Source organism: Anser cygnoides, chromosome 2, assembly GCF_040182565.1.
Source record: "Anser cygnoides isolate HZ-2024a breed goose chromosome 2, Taihu_goose_T2T_genome, whole genome shotgun sequence".
In the NCBI taxonomy this organism is placed as follows: domain Eukaryota; kingdom Metazoa; phylum Chordata; class Aves; order Anseriformes; family Anatidae; genus Anser; species Anser cygnoides.
The window spans coordinates 140,890,127-140,917,777 of record NC_089874.1 but is presented as its reverse complement, the minus strand read 5'-3'; the positions used below and the strand labels follow the sequence as shown (position 1 = coordinate 140,917,777).

The window sequence follows — 27,651 nt, the reverse complement described above, 5'->3', positions numbered from 1 at the left end:
TGGAATGCGAAGTCTAAAAATCCAAATAAAGCAGGTGGTATAATTTGGGGGGGAAAAATGAATTTAAGTTTAATGACATTACCAGGTTATCCTACCAGACTAATTCTCACTCACTGCATGACTTCAATGAAGCTCTGAGTCTTCATGCTGATTTCGATTTAGTTCAAGTGCTATTTGATGTATTTCATCTGGAGTTTTATTCACTTCAAACTACACTTCATTTAACCTGGCTGCTGCTGTACTCATTTGTTTTTCTACTTTATTACCCGCAAATTGGTGTTGCTTAGTTTAGATAAATTGTTGGAATAAATTAACTTTATATAATTATTTCACACTGTTAATAAATAAACAGCCTTTAGAAAGATCTCATGTCACAGAAAAAAGTGAGAAAGCTGCTATGATTTTTTTTAAAATACTCTAGTATTTGTCTCACAAGATCTACTAATAAATGCTGATAGACGATTTGCTATTTTAAGGCAGCAGCATTGCCCCCACCCCTTCAACTACTGCTTGTTTTTATTTTTCCATGTTATGAGTCTACCTGGTTTTAGTCTACCATACTCCATTTTCCAGCTGGGCACACATCATAATATGATGGGGGGAGTGGGGAGAGAGAGAGCATGAGACAAAATGTGATGGCAAGCATACAACAGCGCGTGTGTGACAGAGCACAGGAAACCAAGCATGAGCAAGACATTGAGTGCAGTAAGTGCAAGCACATGCGAAAGACAGCACACGTGCACTCACAAGAAAGCACCAGGACTTGGATACCATGAACTTGTCAGACAAAGTATTTTTCAACCATTTTTCATCTCTAAAATAATGATTTTTTATTACAACTACCAAGGGGTCTTACAGCAAACTACATAAACCTAAGTTTGTGTAACACAAATTTATTTCTATGGTATACTAATAAGGATCACAAACCAGAATTAAATGTTAAATGCCAGTTAATTGTCAGCTGTCAATCCTACCGGAGTCCTAAAGTGCTCTGTTTATCAAGTGCTGAATATTGCTTATCCTTGTTTATTTATTTATTCATTTATTTTAGCGAAACACCACAACAATACAGCAATTCTTTTGAAGTGGTTAGTACTCTTATGATTTATTGATGGAAAATATGAGAAAGTCAATTAGGCTGCTACCACCTGGTGGTGTTCTGATTATGCTAAAAACCTCTTATATTTAGCATGGTATCAAGGCTTTTAAGAGAAAACCTAGTATATTCTGAATATAGAACTAAGAACAAACTCAGTAGTAGTCTTTTTTTTTTTTTTTAAGCAATCCATTAAGCTTTCAGAAACAAATCACTGTGACAAATCAGCAATACAATGCAGAACGTTTGAAGCCAAAATATTTAACAGATTACCCTGCTTGCCTGTTATTTTATGTAAGGTTCCTCATAAGGATTTAGTCATAAAGAAGTATTACAGACAGTTACTGCTCAAAATGAGGGATAAAGAATAGTAATGACTTGTCCAACACATTGGCAAAATGCGTTTTCTTGAAAATATTTTTTATAAATACAATTCATAAGCGATAATTAAACAAAAAGAACTATTATGCACTGACATGTATGATTACAAAATTTAATTTGTAGAGCTAAATTTAAATACTGAATTTCCATGTCATTACAGTACACAGTAAGGTATTTTATATAGCTCATTTCATAGTAAAGCACAGAATTGTTTTCAAAATGAAAATATTTGCTTTTAAAGTCTGAACTACTACTAGGGACTTAATACATGATCACAATGTTAAAAATACTTTAAACCGTAACAAACATCAGAAATAACCATCTGGTAGAAACTGTTCTTGGGAAGGGAATTTTTTTTTTTTTTTTTTTTTTTTTTTTTTACTTTGTTGAGTTTAAAACAGACTTGACCTATTCAGTTCAACCCATGAAACTTTCCATCATTATGTAACTTTAGCTTTTGTATCCACCCAATGAAAACTGGAAATTGGTTCACAGGAATTCTACGAGGCCTAAAAGAAATCCATTTACTACAGAGTTTGCATAGCCTGTTCTCTCAACAGTCTGAAATTCTGATTAACAGGCATCCTTACAGAGAAAATTATTAATGGCAACAGACTTAATAGTAGAATATGATAGAAAAAACAAAGAGACGTTTAGGGAACTATATAGCTTGGAATTTTTAAACCATTCATTATAAACACAGAAGTAGTTGAGTACATTACTTAAATCACTATACATCGTTCATACTCACCAATATTTAGGAAACTTGATCAGCTTGCCATAAAGAGCAGTACTGAAAGAGGGAATAACTGGCACAGGGAAGCAGTACAAGCCTTTACTGTCCAAAGAGGTCAGTGCTGCCTGAAAACCAAATACCTGAAAAAAAGGCAGTTGGTCAGTGTATACTATCACAATTAGAACATTTCAAAGTATTTGTATAACTTAATATATAAATTGATCTTTTGAAAATACAAGCAATAAATATGAAAAATAAATATGAAATAAATTTTGTATTTTTAGGTTATTCCTTTTTGCCCAAATAACTGAGAAGTTCTGACTAACTTGTCTCCAGCAATAAAATAATATCCCAGTAGGAATAAATAACAAATATTTTTGATCAAAAAATCATGTTAAGTATGCTCTGCTGAATTGTTTAAAGACAATCAGTTAAAATACATTATTCTATATCAATCAAATATGGAGATTGCACATTGTCTTTCATTTAAAGAACATTTTTTGTGATTACAGCAACAATAGCCTAAAAAAATGATATTTAAGGAAATAAGAAAAAAAGCTTTGCAAATTATCTTCTCAATAAGACAATCTAAAGAAAGGTTCATCCCAATTGTTCTCCATTAATTTTGCCTGTTCAGTATGGAAAATGGACAGTTGTAACTCTCAAAATTATACTCCAAATTTTGCAAATGCTGATCAATCAGCTGCTAAAAACTTCTTGAACAGAAAATCCCCATAAACTGAAAAACAAATAGATGAATTGCAATCTAGTTATCCCAATCACTTTCAATGTGATGAGAGTAAACATGTCACCCAGAAAACTGAAAGCTTGCCACATTACTTTGGGATGGTGTTTGTGATTTATATACACTGTAAGATTTGTTTATTTTTTTATTAAGATATCAGCACACAGGTGAACAGCTAACTGAAAATTTTAGCAAAATTAACAGTAGTACATATTTACATTTAAGTAGCACTCAAAAGCCTTTCAAACTGCCTAAGCACAAAGCTCATCCTAAAAGTCTCGGAGGTCAATTTTAAAACTCCTCTTTAGTTTTCACTTTTTCATTCTACTATCATCTCAGCAGATGGCAACTTAATATTTTCAAAGCTTCTTAAAATTCACTCAGCCTAGCAATAAGAACTGTTCTCATAATGGATCTTTAACTGAGAACATTTTGGCAATAGTCTGCATACTCCATTATGATGGTTTTGGTCAATCAGTACAACTAAAAAACAATGATTTTTCCTTATAACCTATCAAGTTGCTAAGTGTAAATCACTGTAATCTACATATTCTATGACCATTATCCTAAAATAACAAAGGTTTCCTTCCAAATTATTTTAACTCAATCTTGCCACAAAGACCTTGGGGCTTCCATCTGTATTGTTGACTTGTGAAGTTCACTGTTCATGTTACAAAACATTTAGCTTAGCACAGAAGTAGCAATCCCAAATGATGATATTCTGCAAGATGTATTTACTCTGCATGTCCTTTTAGATAGGTTGAAAACATTCTTCCAAGAAACCTAACTGTTAACACTTAGGATTATCTATACTTGCTTTAACATTTTCTCAGCATACTGAAGTAAGAAATAGATCTCAAGACTTCTTTTACCTTCAGATAGCAGTGCGAATAACAGTAATGAAGAAGGTTATCAGACAGCTGGCTGAGGCTGCTGACCATGTGCACCAGTTGCTCAGCATACATTGGTACAGAGTGCTCCAGGTTAATTTTATCCACCAATATTCTCACAGAAGGTAAAGGCCGCAGGGGCTGGAAGCTTGTAGTATTTAGCAATCCGCTTAAGTTCTATGGAAGGGGGAAAAGCATGCAACTATTACATTTATATTCTATTATTTATACATTTTTACATTTCTTGCATCTCCTTTTCTCTCAAAATACACACACACAAAAACGAATCTACATGTAATAAATTCTTTACTGCTTACTGCAGCATTATGATCAAAATAACAGGAAACCTTAAATATTTTCAAAATAACTTCTTCCTCTGTGTTAGAAACTTAACTTTTATGTCTAAAATTTTCATCTGTAATTCCACTGAGTGTCACTGTGCAGGTGTTGGCAGCAGGGCAGCTGCAGGGGTGGCCTCTGTGAGGAGAGGCCAGGGCCACCCCATGCCGGACACTGGTAGTTCCAGCCAGCACCACCACAGAGCACAGCTGAGGCCAGCAGCCAAGCTGGTGGTGTCTCTGTGTAAATGTATTTAAGAAAGGGTGAAAAACACCACACAGGCTCAGAGAAGTGAGGAGAAAAAAAAAAAGTGAGAAACAGCAGCAAAGACAGCAACGCCAGAGAAGAAGGAAGGGGGGGAGGTGCTGCAGGCACAACAGCAGATCACAGAATCACAGAATGGTTTGGGGTGGAAGGGACCTTAAAGCCCACCCAGCTCCAGCCCCCTGCCATGGGCAGGGACACCTCCCACCAGCCCAGGTTGCCCAAAGCCCCATCCAGCCTGGCCTTGAGCACCTCCAGGGATGGGGCATCCACAGCTTCTCTGGGCAGCCTGTGCCAGGGCCTCACCACTCACTGAGTGAAGAATTTCTTCCTAATATCTAACCTAAATCTCCCCTCTTTCAGTCTAAAGCCATTACTCCTTCCCCTATCACTACACTCCCTGACAAAGTGTCTCTCCCCAGCTTTCCTGAAGGCTCCCTTTAGGCTCTGGAAGGTTTCAGTAAGGTCTCCCCGGAGCCCTCTCTTCTCCACTCTGGAGTAGGCGTCCTCCCTGCAGCCCACACAGGACCCTATGCCAGAGCAGATGTTTCCTGAAGAACTGCAGCCCATGGGATGGACCTACAATGGAGTAGGGGAAAAGTGCGAGGAAACAGGAGTGGCAGAAACAAACTGTTATGGACTGAGCACAACCCCCGTTCCCCATGGGCAAGGGGGAAGAGGCAGAAGCATCAGGAATGAAGGAGGGAAGGTGAGCCAGGGAGAAAAAGGGGTGGGCGCTGGGGGGATGTGTTATTTTGATTTTTGTCTGTCTTTCTCACTACCCAAATCTATTTTAATTGGCAATAAATGAAATTATTTTTCCCCAAGTCAAGCCTCGTTTTGCTCATAATGGCAATTGGTAAGTGATCACCCCCTCTTTATCTTGATCTGCCTTCCCTGCCCTGTTGAGGAGTGAGAGTGAGAGAGCAGCTGGGTGGGCAGCTGGCAGGTGGCCAAGGTCAACCCAAGAATATGGTAAGTCAAAATATTTTATTCTATAAAATGTTTACTTTTCGTCACTCCAAAGCACTATCACCATACTAAACTCATGCTGATCTAACCTTTACGTGGTCATATACTACACATTCACAATCACGCCAGCTGTCTCAGAAAAAAAAAAAAAAGCTACTCCAAGATATAAATATTGCAATTTTACACATCTAACAGCTACTCCAAAATATAAATACTGCAATTTTACACATCTAACTCTAGTTTTCATAGTATCCATTAAAATGGAGTACTGCGTCTAGTACAAGAAAGACGTGGACGGAACAAAACAAACGCACTGAAAGGCTACCAGGGGCCCTGGAGCACATGAGCTCAGTCTCGGGAGAGACTGAAATAACTGGGGTTGTTCGGCCTGGAGAAGGACAAGGGAGATCCCACTGCTTTATACAGCTGCCTGCTGGGAGGGTACAGAGAAGACTGAGCCAGATTCTTGTCAAAGGTGTACTGTGAGAGAAATGACAACAGACACAAGATGAAACACAGGCAGTTCCAATCCAAGCAGGTACACAGGAAAGCTTGTTGTGGAATCTTCATCCATGGAGCTATCTGGCACTTGGCTGGACAAGCCCTGGAGCATCCTGCTCTAATAGGACTTGCTTTAAGCAGAACGTTGGTCTCCTAGAGATACTTTCCAGACAGCTCTTCCAATTCAAATTACTTTATGAATTCATTTCTTTAAACTTCAAAATTGGACATTAAGTTAATCAGTTTCAACATAAAAGTTGAAATTATTATTTTCAATAGGCTTGCCTTCACACAGGAAATATGAATTGAAACTTCAAATAAAAAAAATTAATAACCAAAAAATTCACTTGAGTTGAACTTGTTTTCCCCAAACCTACAATAGAAATGGGGCTATTTTCCCACTGTAAGAAGGCCATCTTTCCATACACATTAGGCTAGAAGCGCCACAATCCCAAGCTGAAAGGAAAAAGGACTATATCCCAAGCTGAAAGGAAACAGGACTATACCCCAAGCTGAAAGGAAACAATGCTTCCCATTAGAGACCTGGTAAGGTCCCATTTTCTAAAATTAGAAGCTTACATATGTATCCTAATACATCAAGAGGTAACAGTTTTGTCACCAGTTCACTCACTGCAGCCAGAACAGATAAGCATGTCTAAATTGAAGAAAAATATACACATTCCTGAAGTATACTCACTGAAGAAATGACAACACTTTTAGAATAATGTTATCTCAATTTCAGACAAGAAATTACCAGTCAAAGAAAGGCTGATACAAAAATTATTCACTAATTCTGGAACGCAATTTGAATGCCAATTGTTGAATATTTAGCATAGAAAAGGACTTCATAAATAAATGCCTAACTCTCACTGCTTTAATTGTAACAACTTCTGAGAACTTCTACAAGATACATCCCACTAAAATAAACAAAACACCTCATCTGCAAGTACAGAGAACATGCAGTTAGTAGCCCCTTGTAAAAAACACATTGGAAGTGTTTAATATCAGACAAGAATTCACAGAAATTTAACTCAATCGATTCATTTTTATTCTTCCAGTCTCTTTTCTTATCCTTTCTGCTTCTGCAGCCAGAGGTAAAACAGTAAGTATTCATTAAAAAACACTGATTCATCCCCATAGTATGTTGATTTCATGCACAGAGGAAGGAGTCCTGTAGGAATAAAAACCGTACAGGATTCTTTAGCTGAAATTATACTACATATATCCAAAAGATGAAACAAATCTGGGCTGTTAGGAAACTTAATTTCTGTCTCTTTCCGAGATAGTCACTTTACAAAGATCTTAATCGTGGGCTTTTTGTTTTTTGTGAGTGGGCTTTTTGCTGTTGTTTTAAATATATTTATGTGATTTAGAATAGAATAGAACAGTTTAGTTAGTACAGACCCTTAAAGATCTTGTTGTCCAACTGCCTGACCACTTCAGGGTCATTTCTTATATTTTATAAGCATGCTTTCCCTGTACCTAGTTCATTCCCAGCATTTTCCAGTCCTCCCACAGACCCCTCTGATCAACTCTGCATCCAGATCAGAAGTTCTTCTCATATTCACACTGTCTTGAACATTCAGAGGGATCATTAACAATCAAAACAAAAACTGATTCCCTGCACAGTTTAAGTGACCAGATCAAACATGGTACAATCTACTATTAGTAGCCAAAGTCTTGAAGGTATCCCAGCTGGGACTTGAACACACAGAGCTACATGTTACGTCTGTGAAGCCTTTATAAAGCATATGTAATCAAAGATTTCTGATTTGACCAAGTATGGGAAGACCTGAATGGGAAAATGACGATGGATACCCTTCTGATTCAAAAGTTTTCCTAAAAAACTTAGAAGTCATAGCTACTTCTTTTTAAGTCTGATGACCAAAAGCAACACAAAAACATTCTACAATTTAAATTTTTTTTCCTCCAAATGTTATTTTCCTACTAGTACATACCTTCAGTTTTAACAAGTCTATCTAGGTACCACACACACCATTCATCTTAACTATCTGAAGAGAAGGCTGGCAGGCAAACTAATTAGGAACTCAGTAATACACCTCGCACATCGAATAATAGTTCAGTGAGAAAATTATACTGTTCCACCCCAGGATAGGCATAGTTTCAATTTTCAGTATTTCTCATGAAGACAACAGTCAGAGATGAAAAAGTAGAGATGCACCTAGGCCTATTATTAAGGCAATATGTGTTTGATGCTACAACTTCATATATCTTAGCCTTTATAATTCTATGAAATAGCACATGCTGATATAAACAACTGAGTAAGCATTGGCGAGTACATACCTTCTCACCCATTATTACGGGCATCAAGTGGTCTAGTAAATTGAATTCTGCCACAGGGATTATAATTGTACACTTAAGAATGGTGAATGTTGTGAGTCGAGTGGGAATGTATTCCTCCAGTGATGCTACTTCTTCTGAGCTTGGCATAGTTCTATTTCCATCCATGAGATCTAAAATAAACCAAGATTACATAAGTCTGACTAAAATACCTATCTCCAACAGTGGCTTTTTCAGAAACAGTTAGGAACTAGCAAAAAGTAGAAAGCACATTTTTTTTGCCCCTTCATATTTAATACATGTAACAATCAGCGTTTTATTATAAACTGGTTCTACCGGAGGTTAAATGCAATGGTAACAGCATTGTCTTCTCTTTGAAATCCAAGGTTTGGATGTGAGAAAACTGTACAGCTTTTTCTCAGTTTCATGCAAGAAACTCATCCTAACAGTTTTAGCATAGTTTGCTTCAATTCATTTTCTTCCCAGTATAAGTATTATTCGAAACAAATAAATGCATTTTTTTCCTCTCTTAAGACTCCAAAAATAAGCTCAAGTTGTCAATGAAACAAGCCCTCCACACAAGAGATTTGAATCAAATGGCTTCAGATTGTCTGAAACTGTGTTAGAGGTATCGCAAGCATTGATGGGGATACCACAATGTTTCATTTTTATTTAAAATTTTGCTCTTTGGACTGGCAAATTTGAAGTTTAACTATTTGGAATTTGCAATTTCAAAAGCATTGAAGTTAGTCTGCTTTAATTCTGTGTATTTGTGTATATGCAACATGCATAGAGGCAGGCAACGTGCAAACCTGGCTTAGTTCTGCTATATGGCTCGTATTCGTGTTCCAGAGCGCACACTATCATTTTCATTATCCGGTGTACAGCACTACTATCCAATCGGAGATTGAGTGGACCCACAATGAGGCTTTTCGTAGACATCTCCTGAACATTTCCAAAATCTTCATTCTTAACTGAAGAAAGGTCTTGCTGATTCCCAGAAACTACAAGAAGTTGTATAAATAATAACAAATTACACCAAACAACCAGACATAACAAAATTATAACTTTGTAAGCTACTTTTGTTTCAAATCCTGTGATCACAGACTTAGCATACACAAAATACAACAATGCAAACTGAACACGTTAATATATTATGACTGTCTTAACATATTATTTAAACAAATACTATACCTGTCCGATGCTGAACAAACAAGACAAGATTTTGCCTCAACAGCATGCACGGTATAACCTAGTCAATGAGGGACCTTTTTATTATGTTTGTATCTTTCAAGCTTGGGATTCTTTAACAATATCCAAACTTTTTGTGGAAACTTAACCCCAGGTGCCAGTGACAGCTGTGCTGTTCAACACTTTTTAAACCAGACTGACAATTGAAGATAAACCCTTCCTTCCATTCAGTGATGAGGTAAAGCATGGGCAGGGAGAATGAAAACTTCTTTAATCATCGTGTCTCAGACAATTTTTTAGAAGGACCACCACAGGGATAAAAGGGTTGTTAAGTCTCTGCATCAAGAGATCTATAACCTTTGTGTTCAAAATAGCTACTAGTATACCAATTGAAGTAGAACTATCGTTTTTCTGATATAAATGTAGGATAATGAAGTAGACCAAAATCACACACTCAGTGTATACAGGCCACCTGTCAGCTATAAAACAGTATGCTTACATTTCTCTTAACATATTTTATTTGAAATGCTTCAGTTAAATTAAGCAAATTTCAGACACTTAAGTTTTCCTGTTGCATATGGCTTGTAAAAAAATAAAAAATACCTTCACCCCTCAAACACTTATTTTGCAAAATTTCACTTTTTTTCTCTTATAACTCATCAGTTTGGAAGTGTCTTCACTGTTCTGGTACAAGCACTAAATATTGAATGTCTTGCAAACCATGACAAATCAACAGTCTGACAAAATAAGCGTCAATTTTAAATGGATTTTCAAACCATTTAACAAATAAGAAAAAAAATCGTTTTGAAAAGAATATTTTTTGTCAGCATTCCTTCTGATTCTATCTTGAACACTATCAGAAAGCGCAAAAAATCTAAACGTAACACAAAAAACAATGCCAAAAGCCTTGAAAAGTAATAATAGCCTAGTTTTTCAATTAAAAAACTCACTTGCATTTACCTGTGTGTATGGATAATATACTGAAGTGACGGAATTTGTACAAAACAATTTATGGAAAAGTTACATTTAATTATAACTAAGTGCAAAAAGAACAAGAGTAGAAATTTCATCAGTTCTATAGAAGTCAGTGCTTACAGGTTACTTTCTAAACTTCACAGATGCATGAAGGAAAATCAGGTTACCAATCACTGGGTATTCAGCCCCTCCATAAACCTTTCGACTAATTCTAGTTGACAAAAAGCTTAAAATCAGAGTGCTGCAAAATAAACACGCCACCAAAATGGATAGATACGCATTATAAACAAAGCAACTTCAAAATTACACTCTGTTAGGTCTGTAGGTCATGCAAATCAGTAATCAATGAAACTGATATACTATGCAACGTTTCAGCGAAATATTGAAATGCAAAGCAAAAAATAGAAAAATGCAGTTAGAGGGGAAAGACAGGAAGAAATTCAAAATAAAACTACTGTACATGACTCAGTATCTTGTTTTTATTCAAAATACTAAAAGTCATTAATACGTTTCTATAAGTGACAGATGAAACTCCTGAGGTTAATGTTATCCAGGAGGTACTTGTGGTTTAATCAGTAATTGTATGCTTCAGAAAAGGTTAAAGGGGCAAAGAAGGTGTCAAACCAAAAATGCCTAGATAGATAAAAATCTTACAATCACAGTAACTGCCTCCCTATAATGTAAGCTGTGTTGTTTTTTTTAGGGGAAAAATGGCATGCACTGATTGTAACTGAAAACATACTTAATGTCAAATAGAAATATTAAAGTATATAAAAAAGTATTTGTTTAAAAGTTTAAACACCATATATTAGAAATGTAGTAAGATTTATATTGCTATCAGAATTCTGAAATATCTATATATTCATTTTAAATGAGATAATTTACACCTACTTGTTCATGTTCTATTTATTAATTACCTACTTGATGTTCTATGTGGAAAATTAGCTAGAAAATAACTAACAAAATTTCATCTGCTTTTCTGAGAAACAAATGTATTTGAAAACTTAGGGTTTAAAATTCTTAATTCTATACATACAGCCACTATTTAAACTATTAATATAAAATTAACTATCCTATTCCTTTATGTGGTCAGATAGCTGAAATTATAGGAATAACAATGAAATAAAAGCACCCAGAAAGGCTTGATAGGAAGCCAAACTACATGTTGTGAGGTGTTTTCCTAGTGACTGATGAAGAAAATAAACATCAAGCCCCTGAGAAAGGAAACTGAAAGAAACAGAAAAGAAACGGAGGAGAAGAAAGTAGTCTGGCCTTGAGCTAAAAATAAGTGCTTTTGAGTTGAGCAATTTCTGAAAAGAGTTAGTTACAGTCAGGAATAGTTATGTTGTAAGATTCCTTGAGTGTTCAGAAAAACAAGGCAAAATATTACACATAATCAAATATTCCTCATAATCAAATATCTACACATATACAAATTTCAATACCAAAAGTCAAAAAAGAGATGAGGTTTATCCTGGTCTTCAACTTCTCTACATAAAAGTATTGCGTGCATGTAAGTGGTTATTTCTTTATTAAAAACAGAAATACACTGCAGTAGAAGCTTGACTTCATGTATATTTTCTCAGCTTTAAATCACACGCATGGTAACCAGACAGGAAAGCCTCAGGGCTGGGAAAGAACTGTTAAATTACCTAGTCTATCCCTCAACTATTGAAAGCAATGGCATCACTTATTTCTGTTTGCAAGCTTCGCATGATCCATCCTCTAACCAAGTTGGAAATTTCTTTCCTACTCCTTTTATATTTAATGTCTAATAAATCCCAAAATCAAAAGCATTAAGACCTCAGACTTCTCTCGGACAAAAATGAGCAAAAAACATTCTGATGAATTGGGCTAGGTAGCAAGAACAAATAAAAGTTTAGCCACAAAACAGCCAGAAGTTCCCAGACATCCATAGAGACCGTGTTCATGGTAATAAGTACACAGGTGGGGAAGAAAACATTAGTCAGTAGGACTGCACAACACCAGCTGTAGATGACAATTTCCCCAAGGGTGGGGGAATCACACTGCAATTCATTTTAAGAATATCTATATACACAGATACGTGTGTATATATATATACATACACATATATTACTTATTGACATACTAACTCCTTTATTCTGTGGTTTTTTTTTGTGACGCTCACAAAAGTAGGCACACTTCCTGCATCGAACCCACTGTATTGCCTCAGATTTAGAGGGTAATTGATAGAAATCTCAAAAATGACTTAAAATTAGCAAATACCTGGGTTTGCATGGTTTAGACTAGTATTTGCTTACAAAAATACTTGGGATATTTATATTTAAAGATTATTTCTCCCCAACATCTTCTCTGCAACCATAAATGCCACCTTCCCCTATATTTTCAGATGAGTAATTCTAAAGGTATAGTTCTCTCTTCCTTGCATTTTCTTCACAGGAGAGAATGAGAGTACTCTTCATCTTCTGTATCATGTGGATGATCAACATAATTCCAGGGTTTCTCAAAACAGTTATTTTCCAAAGTCAGTAATAATAGTAACTTTTTAAAAAGACATCATACTTCATGAACTTTACCACTGCTACATGAAAATTATTTTCAGTTTAGCCACTATGAAAAATATCATCTCAATTACTTAGGCAGAAAAAAAAAGAAGAACGTCAATAAATAAACAACAAACAAAACAGCTAAACACATTGATGAAGATGAAACTATGAACCTGATGGCAAATCTAAGGTAAGTTAGAGGACAGCTGGTCAAGGACCAGCTCAGTCTGAAGAGTCTTTGTTTCTATTATTTAACAGGGTAAACAAAGAAAAAAGGTACCTTTGCCACCAGTGCTTTCCATTGTGTACAAGTAATCCATGTAGAAAGCCCCAAACCTCTGCATTCCAGCTATCTCTGTGTACGTCTCCTACCAACAAAGCAAAGCAAACAAAGAAAATGTTGTATAAGGAAAGAATCTTGAGATTACCAACTGATAGGCTGGTATGAGAGAGATATATTCGTGTTTGGATTTGTGCATCAACACACGGAAAGGCTTATCAAAACAAAGGACAGAGGTTATCCCAAAGAATTCACCTTTCCGATAGGTAATGTAACTTCTATTTGAGGCCACACAAAGGCACATCCATAATTCCAGCGGACACACTGACCAATTCATCAATAACATCTAGTTAATTAGTACCTTTAATGGAGTAAATATTCTTCACTTGACCTCTTACATCCAACATATCTGCCTAATTAACTACATCCAAAACTGAAGCTCATTTATTCTCATTTTTTTTTTTTTACAGAATATGGTGTTTTTATCTTCAAACAGTAGTAATCTGAGCAAGACTTTATGTCATCACTGGGATTTATATGTAAGCTATTCCATTACTACACATCAAATTTGCTTTCCTACTTACCAAATGATAGGCAAATCATAAAAGCATAGAAGGCAGCTCAAGTAAATCTTAGAACTATGGACAAAGTTTGAATATGAGTGCTTGTCATTTTACTAATTAATTTCATTTTTTTAAGGGAGTCTTCATGGTTAGACTTCGTCAGTAGTACTAAAAAGGTGAAAATAATAAAATTTAAAAGAAAATAGACATATTTGAAATTGTAAGTGGCTTTGCCAGTACAATTACAGAGAGCACTTAACAGCACCTATGAACACACCTGGAAAGGACCACCTTGGTCACTGCATACAGTCTTTAAAAATCACAGTCAGGGAATAAAGTTTTACTGCACAAGTTACAACACAGACTATTTGTGACTGAAAAGTCTCTATCACAGGCAGAATTAGCAAGACTCCTTCTAAGTAGAAAAATATAAGAATAATACATGAGAATACAGTATCTACGAATATGGCACTCACTGACAATAAAATTAACAAGTTGCCAGATCTGTTTTCCAGGAAAGACTTTCTCAGCTTGAAGACCACAAACTAATTATTTGTTTGGTTCAAACAAGTATATGTCAGTAAGCTTGACCTTTTGCTAGCATTTCTGTCATATCTTTGTGTTTTTTTTCTCTGTGGATGTTTTGTAGTTAGCATTTTTGAAAACAATGGCATTAGATTTAGCTTTCAGGATAGGAGGGGTTTTGAGATTTCTTTCGGACATGTTTTTGTTGCCTTTTTTTTTGGAACACAAATAGGTTTATCATTTTTTGGCCATCTGCAAAGTAAGATTCAGTCAAACATGACTAAGTAAGTAAATCAGTCTTCTAAGAGTACACATCCAAAAATCATTAGAAATTCATTAGAGAGCATTAGAAAATATTTTTGAAAGAAAAAAAGTAATTCTCTGACCTTATGATGAGCTGCATCCAATATAAATTCTGCACGAATACTATTATTTTCTGGACTTCTGTAATCAAATAGTGAATTGGTAAGGTATGTCATCCCTTTTGCACTCAGATTTTCTCCACAATTAAAGAAGTAGGCCTCCTTCATCAAGTAGTCAAACATAATAATAAGGCAAGGGAGGGAAAAAAAAGTCAAGTTAACAGAGCAGTTTCAATTCTGTTGTAACACAATAATGACATGATGTCAATCCCTCAAGAGAATATTAAAGAGGGCACCTCTGCTCCAGTCACATATTTCATCATGAAAGAAGGTAAGATAATTAAAATCATTTTAAGTAATGCTGATGTTCTTGTCCACTCCCACCCCATTTTCAAGTTAATGAAAACAGCCTGGGCTAATAGTATACAACTAATAATACAGAACACATACTAGCTTTGTTTTAACTAAAAATTAAATTTAGATCATTGTTGCTCTGAAATCTGCTCCATCCTTTTAGCTATATGGGAACTTGTCACTCCATAGTCCATTTCTCTGACTGACCAATGCCTTTCAGACACTTCATCTATTCTATTCATAAGAAGTAGTTATCTCAATGTATGAGCCACTTGCTACTTGAACATTCCTCTTTCTTCACCTGGGGTTTTACATGCCTTATTCTCCACATCCTAAATCCGCTGCCCTTCTAAAAATCAACACAACCTTACTACCAAGAGTTATTCCTTCCAACAGGGAATACATGTGAGATAATTTTTTGCCAACCATCTATTCTTGACCACATGAAACAAAGCTGGAACATGTATGAAAAGCAAGATGTCCCAGCTGTACCAGTACAGAGAGACAACACGCGAAGCAGTGTCAACATCCCTGTTTCTACAAAAGCAGAGATTTTCTTGAATTCCCACCCTAAAGGGTAGCAGGAAATGGAAAAAGGGCAATGCCCCGAAGTCCTTTATCAACGAATCTTCAAGAAATTCATTCACTCACCCAGCAACCACAATTCAAAATTTAAGCAATTACCCTTAAACTAGAGTATTGAACCAGGGACGCAGTGGTTCGGCTATCTAGCAACACTAGTTCATAAGGACACATCTGCCCTCCCAGTCACACTCCTTCAGTTAAACCAACACAACAGGCTAACAGAGAAAGGAGATGAGGGGGTCAACTGAAGGAGCCACCAGACTTGACAGGAATGAAAAGAGAAAGGGAGAGAGGGTCCCGGGCACTCACAACAAGGGGAGGGCCAGGGGGAGAGTTGTAAAAACACAACTGAGGAAACTAATTTCCAGTACAACCATCAGTACACGGCAACACAGCCAATATCCAGAGCTTCCCAAAGGACCAGTGGGGAAAACCCTCCCAGAAATCAGGACATACATCGCAGCATGTGGCAAAAGAGAAGAGGAGAAACAACTCCCCTCGTGACAACCAGAAAAATTCTGAAGAGGAATAGTAACACAATATATATCTGGAAGAACAACTCAGACAGACTGCAAAAATCACACAAAGTGTACAAACGGAGGCCCATAGAAACATTGTACAATTTAAGTTGGAAGGAACCTCTTCCAGTCTTTAGAAAGGATGTTAAACACTATAGGCCTAGTACAGATCCCTGAAGGATGCCACAAGTAGGCAGGCAGACACCAGTCGGACTTCATACCTCTTTTGAGCACTGTGGTCCAGACACTTTTTCACCCAACTTACCCAATCATTATCTCACTGATTTGGGAGTAAACTGTGTGGGAGCCTGTTTCAGAGGCCTTGCTAAAGTCAACACACGTCCTGAATATGGTTGTTAGTTTTTCCTCAGGCAGCTAGCTACTTACTCGGCCATGTAAGCACAGCCCACCACCAGGAAATGGGTTCCTCTTCTGCAGTTTTTGCATGCTGCAGTTTAAGATATAATTCATATTTTATTTGTATTTTAGTACTGTCAGGAGTTTTTTTGTTCATCCATGCTGGACTTCTGCCATACTTTCTTATTTTTTTTGCACATCAGAATGAGCTTCTTGTGCTTAAAGAACGCTGTCCTTGAAACTCAACCAGGTTTCTTAAGTCTTTTTGCCCGTTAGAGCACTATTCCACAGGATCCTGCCAAAACCTGCTCTTCTAAATCCAAAGGACACCAATCTACTATTCATCTTGCTCACTTCACTCACAATTTTAAACTTCACAGTCTCATAGTTCCTGCAGGCAAGGCTGCCATTCACTGCCAAATCCCTTGCCAGGTCTTCCTTGTCTGTAACAAGGCCAGCAGAGCATCTCCTGCAGATGGCTTATCCTCGTCTCCCCAGACTGTTCTCCTGGCAAACCCTCTAACTACTGGTTGCAGCATACCAGTTATATATCGCATCCCACCACACTTCTGTATTCCCAACAATATCATGTTCTACGGCTACGTAAGGACACCTAATTCTTCATTTTTTCTGCTTCGTGTATTTGTGTACAAACACTTGAGAACGGATGACAAGCCATACTGCTCTCACAGGGACAGTACAAGAACGTGACCCAACAAACCATATCACAGTATTTGACCATTTTCCAAATAACAGTATATTTTACCTTCATCTATGTTTGCTTTATATTGTTTTTGATGTTCTTGATTTTTCTTCTTGAAATACTTTCTAAGAATTTACAGGGAACTAATATCATGCTAAAAGGTCTGCAGTTGGCTGATTTTGCTTAAATGTAGTTCTCCGCTACAATATGGCACTGCTTTATCTATAGCTCAACTAAAAATCCCTACTATTAAATTTACAATTTCATGCATCAGTTCACTGCTTTTTTTTAACAGTAGTTCATATGAATACCTGGGTTTGTCTTACTAAGCAATTTAAGTTTGCTTCTACCTAAAATACAGTAATTAATACTCTTTTTCACTTCACACCATCAATGCTATTGAAAAATGATGAAACATACTTGTTCACTATTTGAGTTACACCTCTATTACCCTTAGTGTATCACATTCCTATTTCTTCCCCTCTGAACTTCTGCTGATTTAAGTACTTTCAAAAAATTTTAACTGTGTTTTAATTTCCTATACAGAATCAAAGTATGAAAACATATGTAATAATGGGGGGGTAAGAGCGGTTGTCAAAAAAAAAGTCTTATTTTTCACAGCTTCTCACTCTTAGATGTTTGTCTTATTTTCAACCCTAAGGATAAGGCATTGAGTTCCATATTCCAGTGACACATCTGAAAATCTTATACAACAGTTGATAACAACAGCTTTTCCAATTCTTGCACATAAATATTTTAATAAAGCACAGCAGCACTGCTGTATTCAACAAGTCAACTAATACTGTAATATACTCACTTCATCATTCCTGTTCATGTTTTCTTCGAAGTCTTTAATTCCCATAATTCCTTTAAGGCACATGGCTTGGCAGCCAACAAAACCTATTTGGCAATCAAAGAAACGTTCACCTTTCATAAGGACCTAGTGGGGAAAAAAATGTGGTATTTTGAAGAATTCCAGTCCATGAGAAACAGAAAAGATGAAAAAAGTGAACTAGAATATGTTCACATTTATATCTTCAGTGCTTAAATGAACAGCAAGTTAATCAAACAGGATGTATACAAAATCTCTAAATTTCTAGTGCTATGGTGGTCAGACACCAAAGTAACCCCTTCCTCCTACCTGTGTGATTATTAAATATAAACACATCTAATATAGCAGAATATGAAAATCACTAATGAAGTAATTCAAAATATTTTGTCTTAGAAATTATTTACTGCAGTATTTACAATGAACAATAATAATAAAAAAAGTCAACAAAAAATTACCTCAACTGTGGTTCCTTCTTGTTCCCAGCATATAACTTCTTTGGATTTTACTTTCTGAGGGCTATAATAACTACTTTCAGCTTGCATTTCAGTAAGCTACAAAACAATAGGATAAACACTTTATAAAAGTCAGTATTAGTATTAAGCAGCAGTAACATCATTAATATACAGAACTGATGAGGACAAATTAAACTATGGCCAAAATTTATTAACAAGCAGGAAACAGGTGCAGTTCAACAGCTGTAACACATTATCCATATTAGAACTTCTCATATCCAACTTCTGGTTGAAGTATGCCATAACAAAAAGTTTTAAATCCACTACAGAACTTTTAGTTTGCTTATCTAAGGAGAAACTATGTGAAAAGATGAAACAGATATGCAGCTACATTATTAACATGGTATCAAATTAGTTTGTAAATTGCTGTAAAAATCCATAAATATATTATTTACTCTTCCCAGCAAAAAAATTAAACACCATGACAATATTAAGGAAATGTTTTGAATTGCAATCATACTTATTTTTGTTTCTTGTCATGGCAATTCTGAGAAACATGCATTCATATTTCTTGCATGATTACAATATAAAAATTTAAAGTGCTAATACACACACTCTGTGCTTAAAAAGCATATAACCTGGAGCTAAAAGAAAGGGAGAAGACAGAGAGGTACAAAATATTCAAGACTCTTTTGCATTAAAAAAAACTTTTATTTTTACGTTGAACAGCTTAAATAGTTCTAATTTTTATATAAAATATCCACAAACTCTCATTATTATTTTTGAGACTTGATACACATGGTTGTTGTTTCAAAGTAAAATTTTGTAATCCAAATGTCCATGAAAATTGGATTTAAAAAAATCACTGATCACCCTTCAGCTGTATGCAATTATTGCAGAGGAAAAGCAATTAATTGATTAAAAGAACTCAGACATTACAAGAATCATTTTCACCATTATTAGAAAATGCAACATTTAATTTGGCATGATTTTTAGCTGGAATGATATCAACTGTTCAGAATGCTAATGCAGAAACTTGACCTTATTTTTTAACCAAAATATGAACCACAAATTAATTCCATACATTCTTTGCATGCAAGTAGAACAATGAATTCTGTTTTCCTCCTAACTGTCACCATATTCGTCTCATACTTCTCATTTAAAATCTATAGAATTTAAGATGTTATATTTTAAGCAGTTTTTATCACTTCCTAATATAAAATGCACAAGCTTGCCAAAGAAACATTAGGAAAACCCAATCCAGTAACTTCTGTTCAAAAAACATGTTCCTATTGTTTTAACAACTTTTCTCACGTCCGGAAAGAATACGTAAAACTAATACTTTATGACAAAGCACAAAAGAAAGTCCAATCTGAACCATGATAATGAGAATTTTGAGGGGTTTCTTTAGTGGTGTCCCAGAGGTTTAATTAAAGGCTGAAGAAATATTCTATATCATTTATTTTTAGCCTTTTTTTTCAATGAAGGCTGAAGCAGGTTGACAGAAGAACATTACTGAATGTTTGCTGATGCTTCACATCCTCAACTTTTGCAACCAAGTTTGCCAGGAGACTAAAGACTTCAAACATGAACAGAATACTTGCAACTGTCAAAGTCACTTGCTCCATCCTTTCTGCCCGCTGCTGAGCAGCTAAATGCTCTGCTATGCCACCAAACAAAAACAGCTACGAGAAAGTAGCCGTGGAGCCACTCAAAGCACTAACTTTTGCTCAGTTGGCAAGCCAAACAGGCAAAATGACAGGAGGTTCTGATGATTCTGAGTGTATAAAGCAGGCACTAACATTATCTAAGGGTTATGAAATCATTGCACTTCATCCAAATGTCTCAAAGGCATGTATTAAAAGTATTTTACAAAATCAGAACCTTGATTTCTAATTTCTGTCAGTGTATTTCAGTATCTTGTTCTAACTCTGTATTCCCTTCTGCAAACACAAAGTATCAGAAAAACCCAACAACTACTTAGAAATTTGATTAGAGCAAAAAAGAATAATAATTTCAAAATAAATTTCAATTGAATTCACATTTGCACATATTATAAGGAAAAAAGGAAAACAAAGGAAATAAATTGCTCCAGCATTCATGAACAAGCTCTACCAAGCTAAAATTCTTTTATTATAAAATACATTTATACAAGCAATAGATGGATAGAACACTGCAATAAGCTTTCACAAAAATCCTCTTAAGCTTCCCTCCCTCAAAAATATTCATCCAAGTATATTAACTGGTTTCCCTTCTTCAAGGTTAAATGTTTGCAGTTAAATTCTACCTCAAATAGCAAACCAAACCACCTAATTATGATGTGACATGAACTTTCAATATTCATTGCCCCTCATTTTTTTGTTATTCCATCCATGTAATGTCCCTTGTCTCAAATCAAACAGTAAATACATTCATACAGTCTTCATGCACTTTCACAACAAACCAATGAACTCAAATATGACACAAATACTTGCCTTAAATGTCACTGTTGCCTTTGTACAGTAGAATCCAATTGAAATAATAGGATCCTTGAGGGACTGAGATTTCTGCTGATGGAGCATTGTTCCATCATCGATTCCACCAGAACTGTTCTCTTCATCATCATAACTCACAATGGCAGGAACAAAAGACCAGGCCCAAGAAACCCATCCTTGTTGCTGATCATCATCTTGATGCAGATAAGGATCTTGATTAATATACTGCGTAGGATATTGCATCACTGAGCCTGTTTCATCTTCCGTACCTTTAAAAACAAGAGCTAAGTGAAATTTCAAATCAACCATGCTTTAAAGTTCATTTATTATACTCAAAAGTATAGCATGCAAAATTTATCTAGGACAAGATTCCACGTACCATTCACTGATATTAGGTGTATAGTGGTAGAACATACAATTAGAAATCAAAAATTTCTACTTAAGCTTCCAAATGCTTATTTACATCACTAACATTTTCCTCTTTGCAATAATTTTATCGTTTGCAGTGACACCAGAATTTGTCTTCTATACCACATGCTTTCAAGAGTTCATCCATTAAGGTCCTTCTGAAGTTGCAAATTAAATCCTACTAAATAATGATATATTACTGTCCTTCAGTTTTCAATTTTAAAATGCAATAGTAAAGGACTTCAATTGAAAAAGCCATAGCAAGGAAAATGTAGACACAACACAGCTCCAAAAATAAGGTTGAAAACCTCCTTTAAGTCAGCTTTTCACGTAGAGGAAGATACAGGTTTATCTGCATTCTGCAAAAAGCACAAGTATGGCACCTATAAATCAATAAGCCAAACATGGGTTTCCTGTGAAAAAACATTAAAGGTAGCATACAGAACAATACAGGGATTTCTCCCATGATTCATGATCCAAGTGGGTAACACTGTGCGCAGCACAGTTAACTTAGCCTATTTGGTTTCATCATCACTCTTATGGGACTCCAGAGAGGTATTAACTACTTCAGAGTTACCATACGGAGTGCATGATGTAGCACTGTTCTCTCAGGAAAATAATACTGAACAGAGTATTAAACAGAACAGAGATAGGCATATCCCATTTTTACTTGCTCATTTTAAACTCAGAGGACCCACTCTTACAAGCTTCAAAGCTTTAGTCTTCACATTAGAATAAGGATCAACAGGTACCCAAATTATCTGGACACTGGCAGGACAGGAGAAAGAAAAAACCCTCATGAGAATGCTCTGCACATTCTTGGAGGCATCTCAGAAGGGCGAAGCAAACTTCCTTACCCCTTTCCTTAAAAATATTTTCAGAGATCAGTTCTGAATCTAAACATAAATCTTGAAATATAGGAAATACAGAAAGGGTGCACAAAGTCTTGGAAATGGCCAAGAGGCAGGACAGTCAGAAGCAGAAGCAAAAAGAACTGATATGGAGCAGACTTGAATAGCTTAGCCTAGACTGTGCAGAGGAAGAAACACAGAAGAAATGGTGGAAAAGAAAAACTTTGGAAGTGTCGTAGGTGGGTTATATATAATATTTGGCCTATGTAATCATATTATATAATATATATAACATATACTATATATCATATAATTATGTATTATCTAATTATCTATTTTAGAATATACAATATTTGGTCTATGTAGTCATATTACGTCATATAGTCCTATTAAGTCATCATTTAGATTATCTCTTGCTGCAGTATGTGTACAACAGTAAAAAGACGCCAAACACAAGTTTGTTTTATAATATATCTTAGCATTTTAGAAGCCATTAAAATAAGACAGAACAGCAAATAGACTGAAACGGTTGTATCTATATAGCATGAGACAGAAGATGTAAGAGGAAGACACACCTATCTTCTATCGCTAACTTTTCCACAACCGTTATGTAATCAATCAAAATGCAGACAAACACACCGAGAAAGCAACCCACAACATCCTCTAAACACCTCGAAGAACAATCATAATCTATATTCCTTTATAATACATAATACATGAAGGAGTATGTACTTTGGAATCATAAAGCCTCTGTGGTTTTAATTAACTACGCTAATTACTACATCAACTGCAACTATGTATGACTGAAATCTAATGACAAAAACCCTATGCTAATGTGAAGTTAAGGGTGCACAGTAGTATCTTTGTCTTATTCAATAATAATAATAAATTGCTAAAACTGAAATGTCGGGAAGCTTTGAGCTAAAGAGTTGAGCGACATCCCTAAAACACTAGTTTTGCCTTTCTCGAGCTGGCTTTGAACACATAAACCCCCACGCTACCTTACGCTGTGATGCTGCGTCACCACCACCTTCAAGTAAGAGAGCCGCCAGAAAGGGCATCAAAGCAAAAACACCACAAGACATATGGAGAGGAAGGAGGAATAAATCAAACCAGCACAAAATATTTGTTAGTAAAATGAAGAATAAAGTGAAAAGCAAAATAAATAAAGTCAAGGCTTGTAATAGAGAGAGATGAGATGACAAAATGAGTCATCTATATTCAGACAATCTATATTCAGATAATTCAAGCTCTCTTTGAGTTCCATCAGTTCCTTGCAGATTTTTTTTTATAACTCTGTAAGAAACAGTAAATTGTGTAAAGCCTAACAACAAAAGGAATAGAACATAAATCAGAAAAAAATCCTATCCTTGCAGAATTTATACTAGTCTTATAACTCTATTATACAGTATTAGCAGAATAAAACCTTTTGCCAACTTTTTTCTAAAGCTTCTCAGTCAGCACTGCAATTCATAGGCCACCTATGCATTCTTAATTCTTCCACAATATACAAATTATTTGATCCAATCACCTCAAGTATACTTTGAAGGCCTGCAGTACTAAAGAAGGTGTCCTGGTTTTGGATGGGATGTAGTTAATTGACTTCACAGAGGCTTGTATAATGCTAGGTTTTGGATTTCTGATGAAAATAGTGGTGAGAACGCTCCCAGTTGTTGCAAGGTCTTTTCTGCTTCTCACACTGCCCTGCCAGCAGGGAGGCTGGGACAGCTGACCCAAATGGACTGAGGAGATAATCCATATCACGCTCAGCAATAGAAGCTGGGGTACAGAAGGAGGAAGGGGGGGATGTTCCAAGTCATGGTGTTTGTCTTCCCAAGAAACCATCACACAGGACGAGCCCTGCTTTCCTGGGCATGGCTTAACATCTGCCTGCCGATGGGAAGTAGCAAATGAATTCCTGGTTTTGCTTTGCCTGTAAGCGTGGCTTTTGCTTTATCTACTGAACTCTCTTCATCTCAACCCACAAGTTCTCGCACTTTTTCCATTTCTGTTTCTCTCCCCCATCCCACCTGGGGAGAGCGAGCGAGCATCTGCATGGTGCTGAGCTGCTGCCTGCCAGGGTTAAGCCACAACAGAAGGCAAAGTTCTGGAAGTTCAGAAGACCCCATTCTCTTAATGGCTACCTTTTAGGAAAACCTATCATGCTGAAAAACAAGAAAATTGGGATAAAAATCATTACTCACTGGTGCTTATACTTCTACATGCTACATTTTCAAACGCTGACACTACACAATAATCAAATCTCAGTCTTCTGCTCTTCCTTCCGCTTCTTCTCCCCAGTATTTTATTCATTCATTATGTGACTACCCTAATCACAGCAAGCACTAAAATTGTGACCGGGCATGTGTATATGTTCCTTCAAAAGCAGAACAAGGTAGATGAACCTCTGATACATATGCAAGACACAAGAAATAAAAGAAACTGTCTCGTACTGCATCCTTTATATCGAAGCCATAAATCCAAGAAATTTCAAAACCTGGCACAACACAACTGATTTTTACCAGTGTGAAATTTACCCACACAATATTAACAGTGATTCTCTAAACATCTAAAAGGCACAGAAACTCTTAAGGAGCAAAAATTCTTTGGATAAGGACACATTTTATCAGCTGTCCCTTTTTTTGCCAGTGGTGTCAAATAATGTTCATCTGTGAGGGACTGCAGGGAAGCAGACTAACAATTTACCTTAAACCATCACAAGTACTCATACAGACCTAAGCTAGCTATAACCCAAGAACAGCTGTGATACAGAGCCTCTATGGAAATTCTGCTGCACTACTGAAACAGGATGATTATTCTGCATCTTCTTACAACACTGAAGGAACTTGTACAATCTCAATTTTGACTATTTATCTCAGCATTAAGAAATTTCTTTGTCTTAATGTATACTGCAAGGGAATAAAGAATAGTGCAAAAAATTATTCAGTCATCAAGAGAGAAAACCTACAGGAACTCTTCCACCACCACAAGGCCAGAAGCACATTGGAACATTATGCTATGCACCACTTGTCAAGTTTCTGTCTCTACCCTTTCTAGCTACCATAGCTAAGATCACAGTGGAAGAACTTTGCTTCATAGCTTAGGGCAGTGATTCCAGTTAAGAAATAAATTTTATATAAATTAAATGACCGTATGGCATGGCTGCATCTGTTTCCATGTTCAGATTGAGTTTGATCTTTGGAAATTCACTTTTAAACGGTTGGAGATACTTAAGGTATCTCTGACTAAGAGTCTGGAAACCAGCATCTCCCATCCAAAATCTGGAATTAACTGAGCAGAAAATTACTCTTTGTACTTACTTGTTTTTCTGCCTGTATTAGTTTTCAGCCAGGTAAGGTCCCTGATCCAGCTCTGCCCGTGGCTACAAAAATACAGGTGCTGGCACAGGGGGAAGCAGGAGGGAATGCATCACCATCCCTTCTGGCAATAACATGAATTTTCATCTGGCTGAATCAACCATGAAATGCACAAATTAAAGTTAATAAGTACTTCAAGAACACAGCTGTAGATGTTCATTCTTGTATCATTAAATAATGTAGATATTAAAATCAATTTCCTCGTCCATGTTCTAACTGCTATAAGCTAAAGAAGCCACTGCAAACTCACTGCTACAATGACAATATCATTAGTTGTGTAATCATAACTTCTGGAACTAATCATGCTAAGAATAGAAAAAGAGAGGTTTGCAGTGGAGTTATCTTGTGACAACAGCATTGGTGCTGACTTAGAGAACACAACAAACCTTAAATTTGTCCCTGCAGCATGAACTGTCCTTGGGGAATCTCAAATATAGTAGCCTATATGCTTTCAGAGTAATAAACATTTTCTGTACCATTTTCCTTTGCATATGTTTATTATCTAAAGAACACATAGAAATGACTGATGTACAGAAAAAAACAAGTTCAATGTTTGTAAAAGTTGCCCCTAATATGTTTATACAGCTATTCAGTGGCAGTGTTGCCAAACTGAATTTTATTCAAAAGAAGATACACATTATGGATCTACACCACAGAAAGACAATAAATTGACTCCCACAAGATAACCTGTAATATTCACTATGCTAATAGCTTAACGTGTTGATGTTTAAATAGTTTCACTTCATAGTACATATTTAAAAATAATGTCTTGTGTCCTATTGCACATGCAGTACACTAGCACAGCAGTATGAACTAAGGAGCTGACGTGTAACTAGAAGTGGCATTAACACCAGCAGAAATTAAAATCCTACGTACCAAATTCTAGTCTGAAAGGTATTCCGCATCTCCATTTAAAAGCAAACTGCACCTAGCCCCAACACTTTCTAGTTGAAAATCTGATGCCATCATAGCTGTACCATGGATATTACAACGCCACACGTTCAAGGGACAGTACTTTTACACATTTAAGAGATACCACTTTCATTTTGTAGCAGACAACCTGCTGCAGTGATTCAGGTAGTCAGGATGGCAAAACAGTAAGCCAAAGGTTTCTTCTTATTCCTGCAGCCAGAATATCATCTTCCTTAAACTGAAACCTCCGACTCCTACTAGACCAGAATAAGCTCCCACCTTAGAAACTACCATAAATCAAGGGGAAAAAATGTAATTCCCTTTTACCGCTGAGTTATACAGTCCATTGGGTATGGACTGTTACTGCAACATCTGAAAGCTTCAGGTTCAACTCCAGGGAACCCACTTTTTCAAGCCATGTACCTTTATCTCTTAAACAAACTTCCCCAAGCTTCTCCATGTCCAGCTGTCTTGTCTTGCTGTAAATTGAAACTACATTACAGTAGAACTAATGGACAAGAGAAGGTGGAAGGAGGGGAAGAACGAATCACCTTAATTGGAATTTTCCTAACAAATTTGGAAAGAATAATGCCACAATTCTGAAGTGCTGAAACACCACCACGAATCACTCTACAGTGCTCCCCATGATTTTACTTGGGGTTGTTAATCAATTATTTAAAAATAGCCATCATTTAAACAATATCCTAACCTCAATAAAATTATGAGCAGATGCGTAAGAGTTAGTTAAGGGTGAGCTACAAAACAAGCGATAGTAATTCCAAAACACCGGCAACAGGGCAAGAGGTAGGAGGTCGTTCTATTTTAATGACAAAGGAGATCAAACAAGTTGAAATGCCACAATAAAAGGGCAAGAGCCTCTGGGTTGAAGTACAAATTACAAAACAACTAAGCTCAAAGTGGTATGCTCAGTGTAGATCTCCAACAGAGAGAAGAAGGTGCTAGTTGTCTTGCCTTGCCAAACTGAATGACAAACTGGAAAGTGTTTTTGTTTCATACCCTGCACACAAGTTCAAAGAGAACAATTGGAAGTACACTTTATTCACTGGAAACATTAAGAAAATGCTTATATTCAGCCTTTATATTAAACCACTTTTAAAATCAGCAGCAAAAAAGAAATCTGCTATTTAAGCTTTTATGCAATAAGTAAAAACAAAAGGT

The 27,651-nt window shown here is 36.1% G+C and overlaps 1 protein-coding gene across 4 annotated transcripts in view; it reads right to left on the bottom strand.

Moving 5' to 3' along the window:
• VPS13B (vacuolar protein sorting 13 homolog B) overlaps nt 1-27,651 on the bottom strand; it is a 481,062-nt gene that overhangs the window by 390,113 nt on the left and 63,298 nt on the right. For all 4 annotated transcript variants that reach the window (XM_048068672.2, XM_048068671.2, XM_048068670.2 and 1 more), the window contains 9 exons: nt 20,925-21,193; nt 18,454-18,549; nt 17,984-18,106; nt 14,674-14,811; nt 13,200-13,287; nt 9,038-9,229; nt 8,229-8,398; nt 3,831-4,025; nt 2,229-2,353 (listed from right to left, as the gene is read on the bottom strand). In XM_048068672.2, the coding sequence (XP_047924629.2) occupies nt 2,229-2,353; nt 3,831-4,025; nt 8,229-8,398; nt 9,038-9,229; nt 13,200-13,287; nt 14,674-14,811; nt 17,984-18,106; nt 18,454-18,549; nt 20,925-21,193 (1,396 nt within the window). The remainder of the gene's footprint in view (nt 1-2,228; nt 2,354-3,830; nt 4,026-8,228; nt 8,399-9,037; nt 9,230-13,199; nt 13,288-14,673; nt 14,812-17,983; nt 18,107-18,453; nt 18,550-20,924; nt 21,194-27,651) is intronic.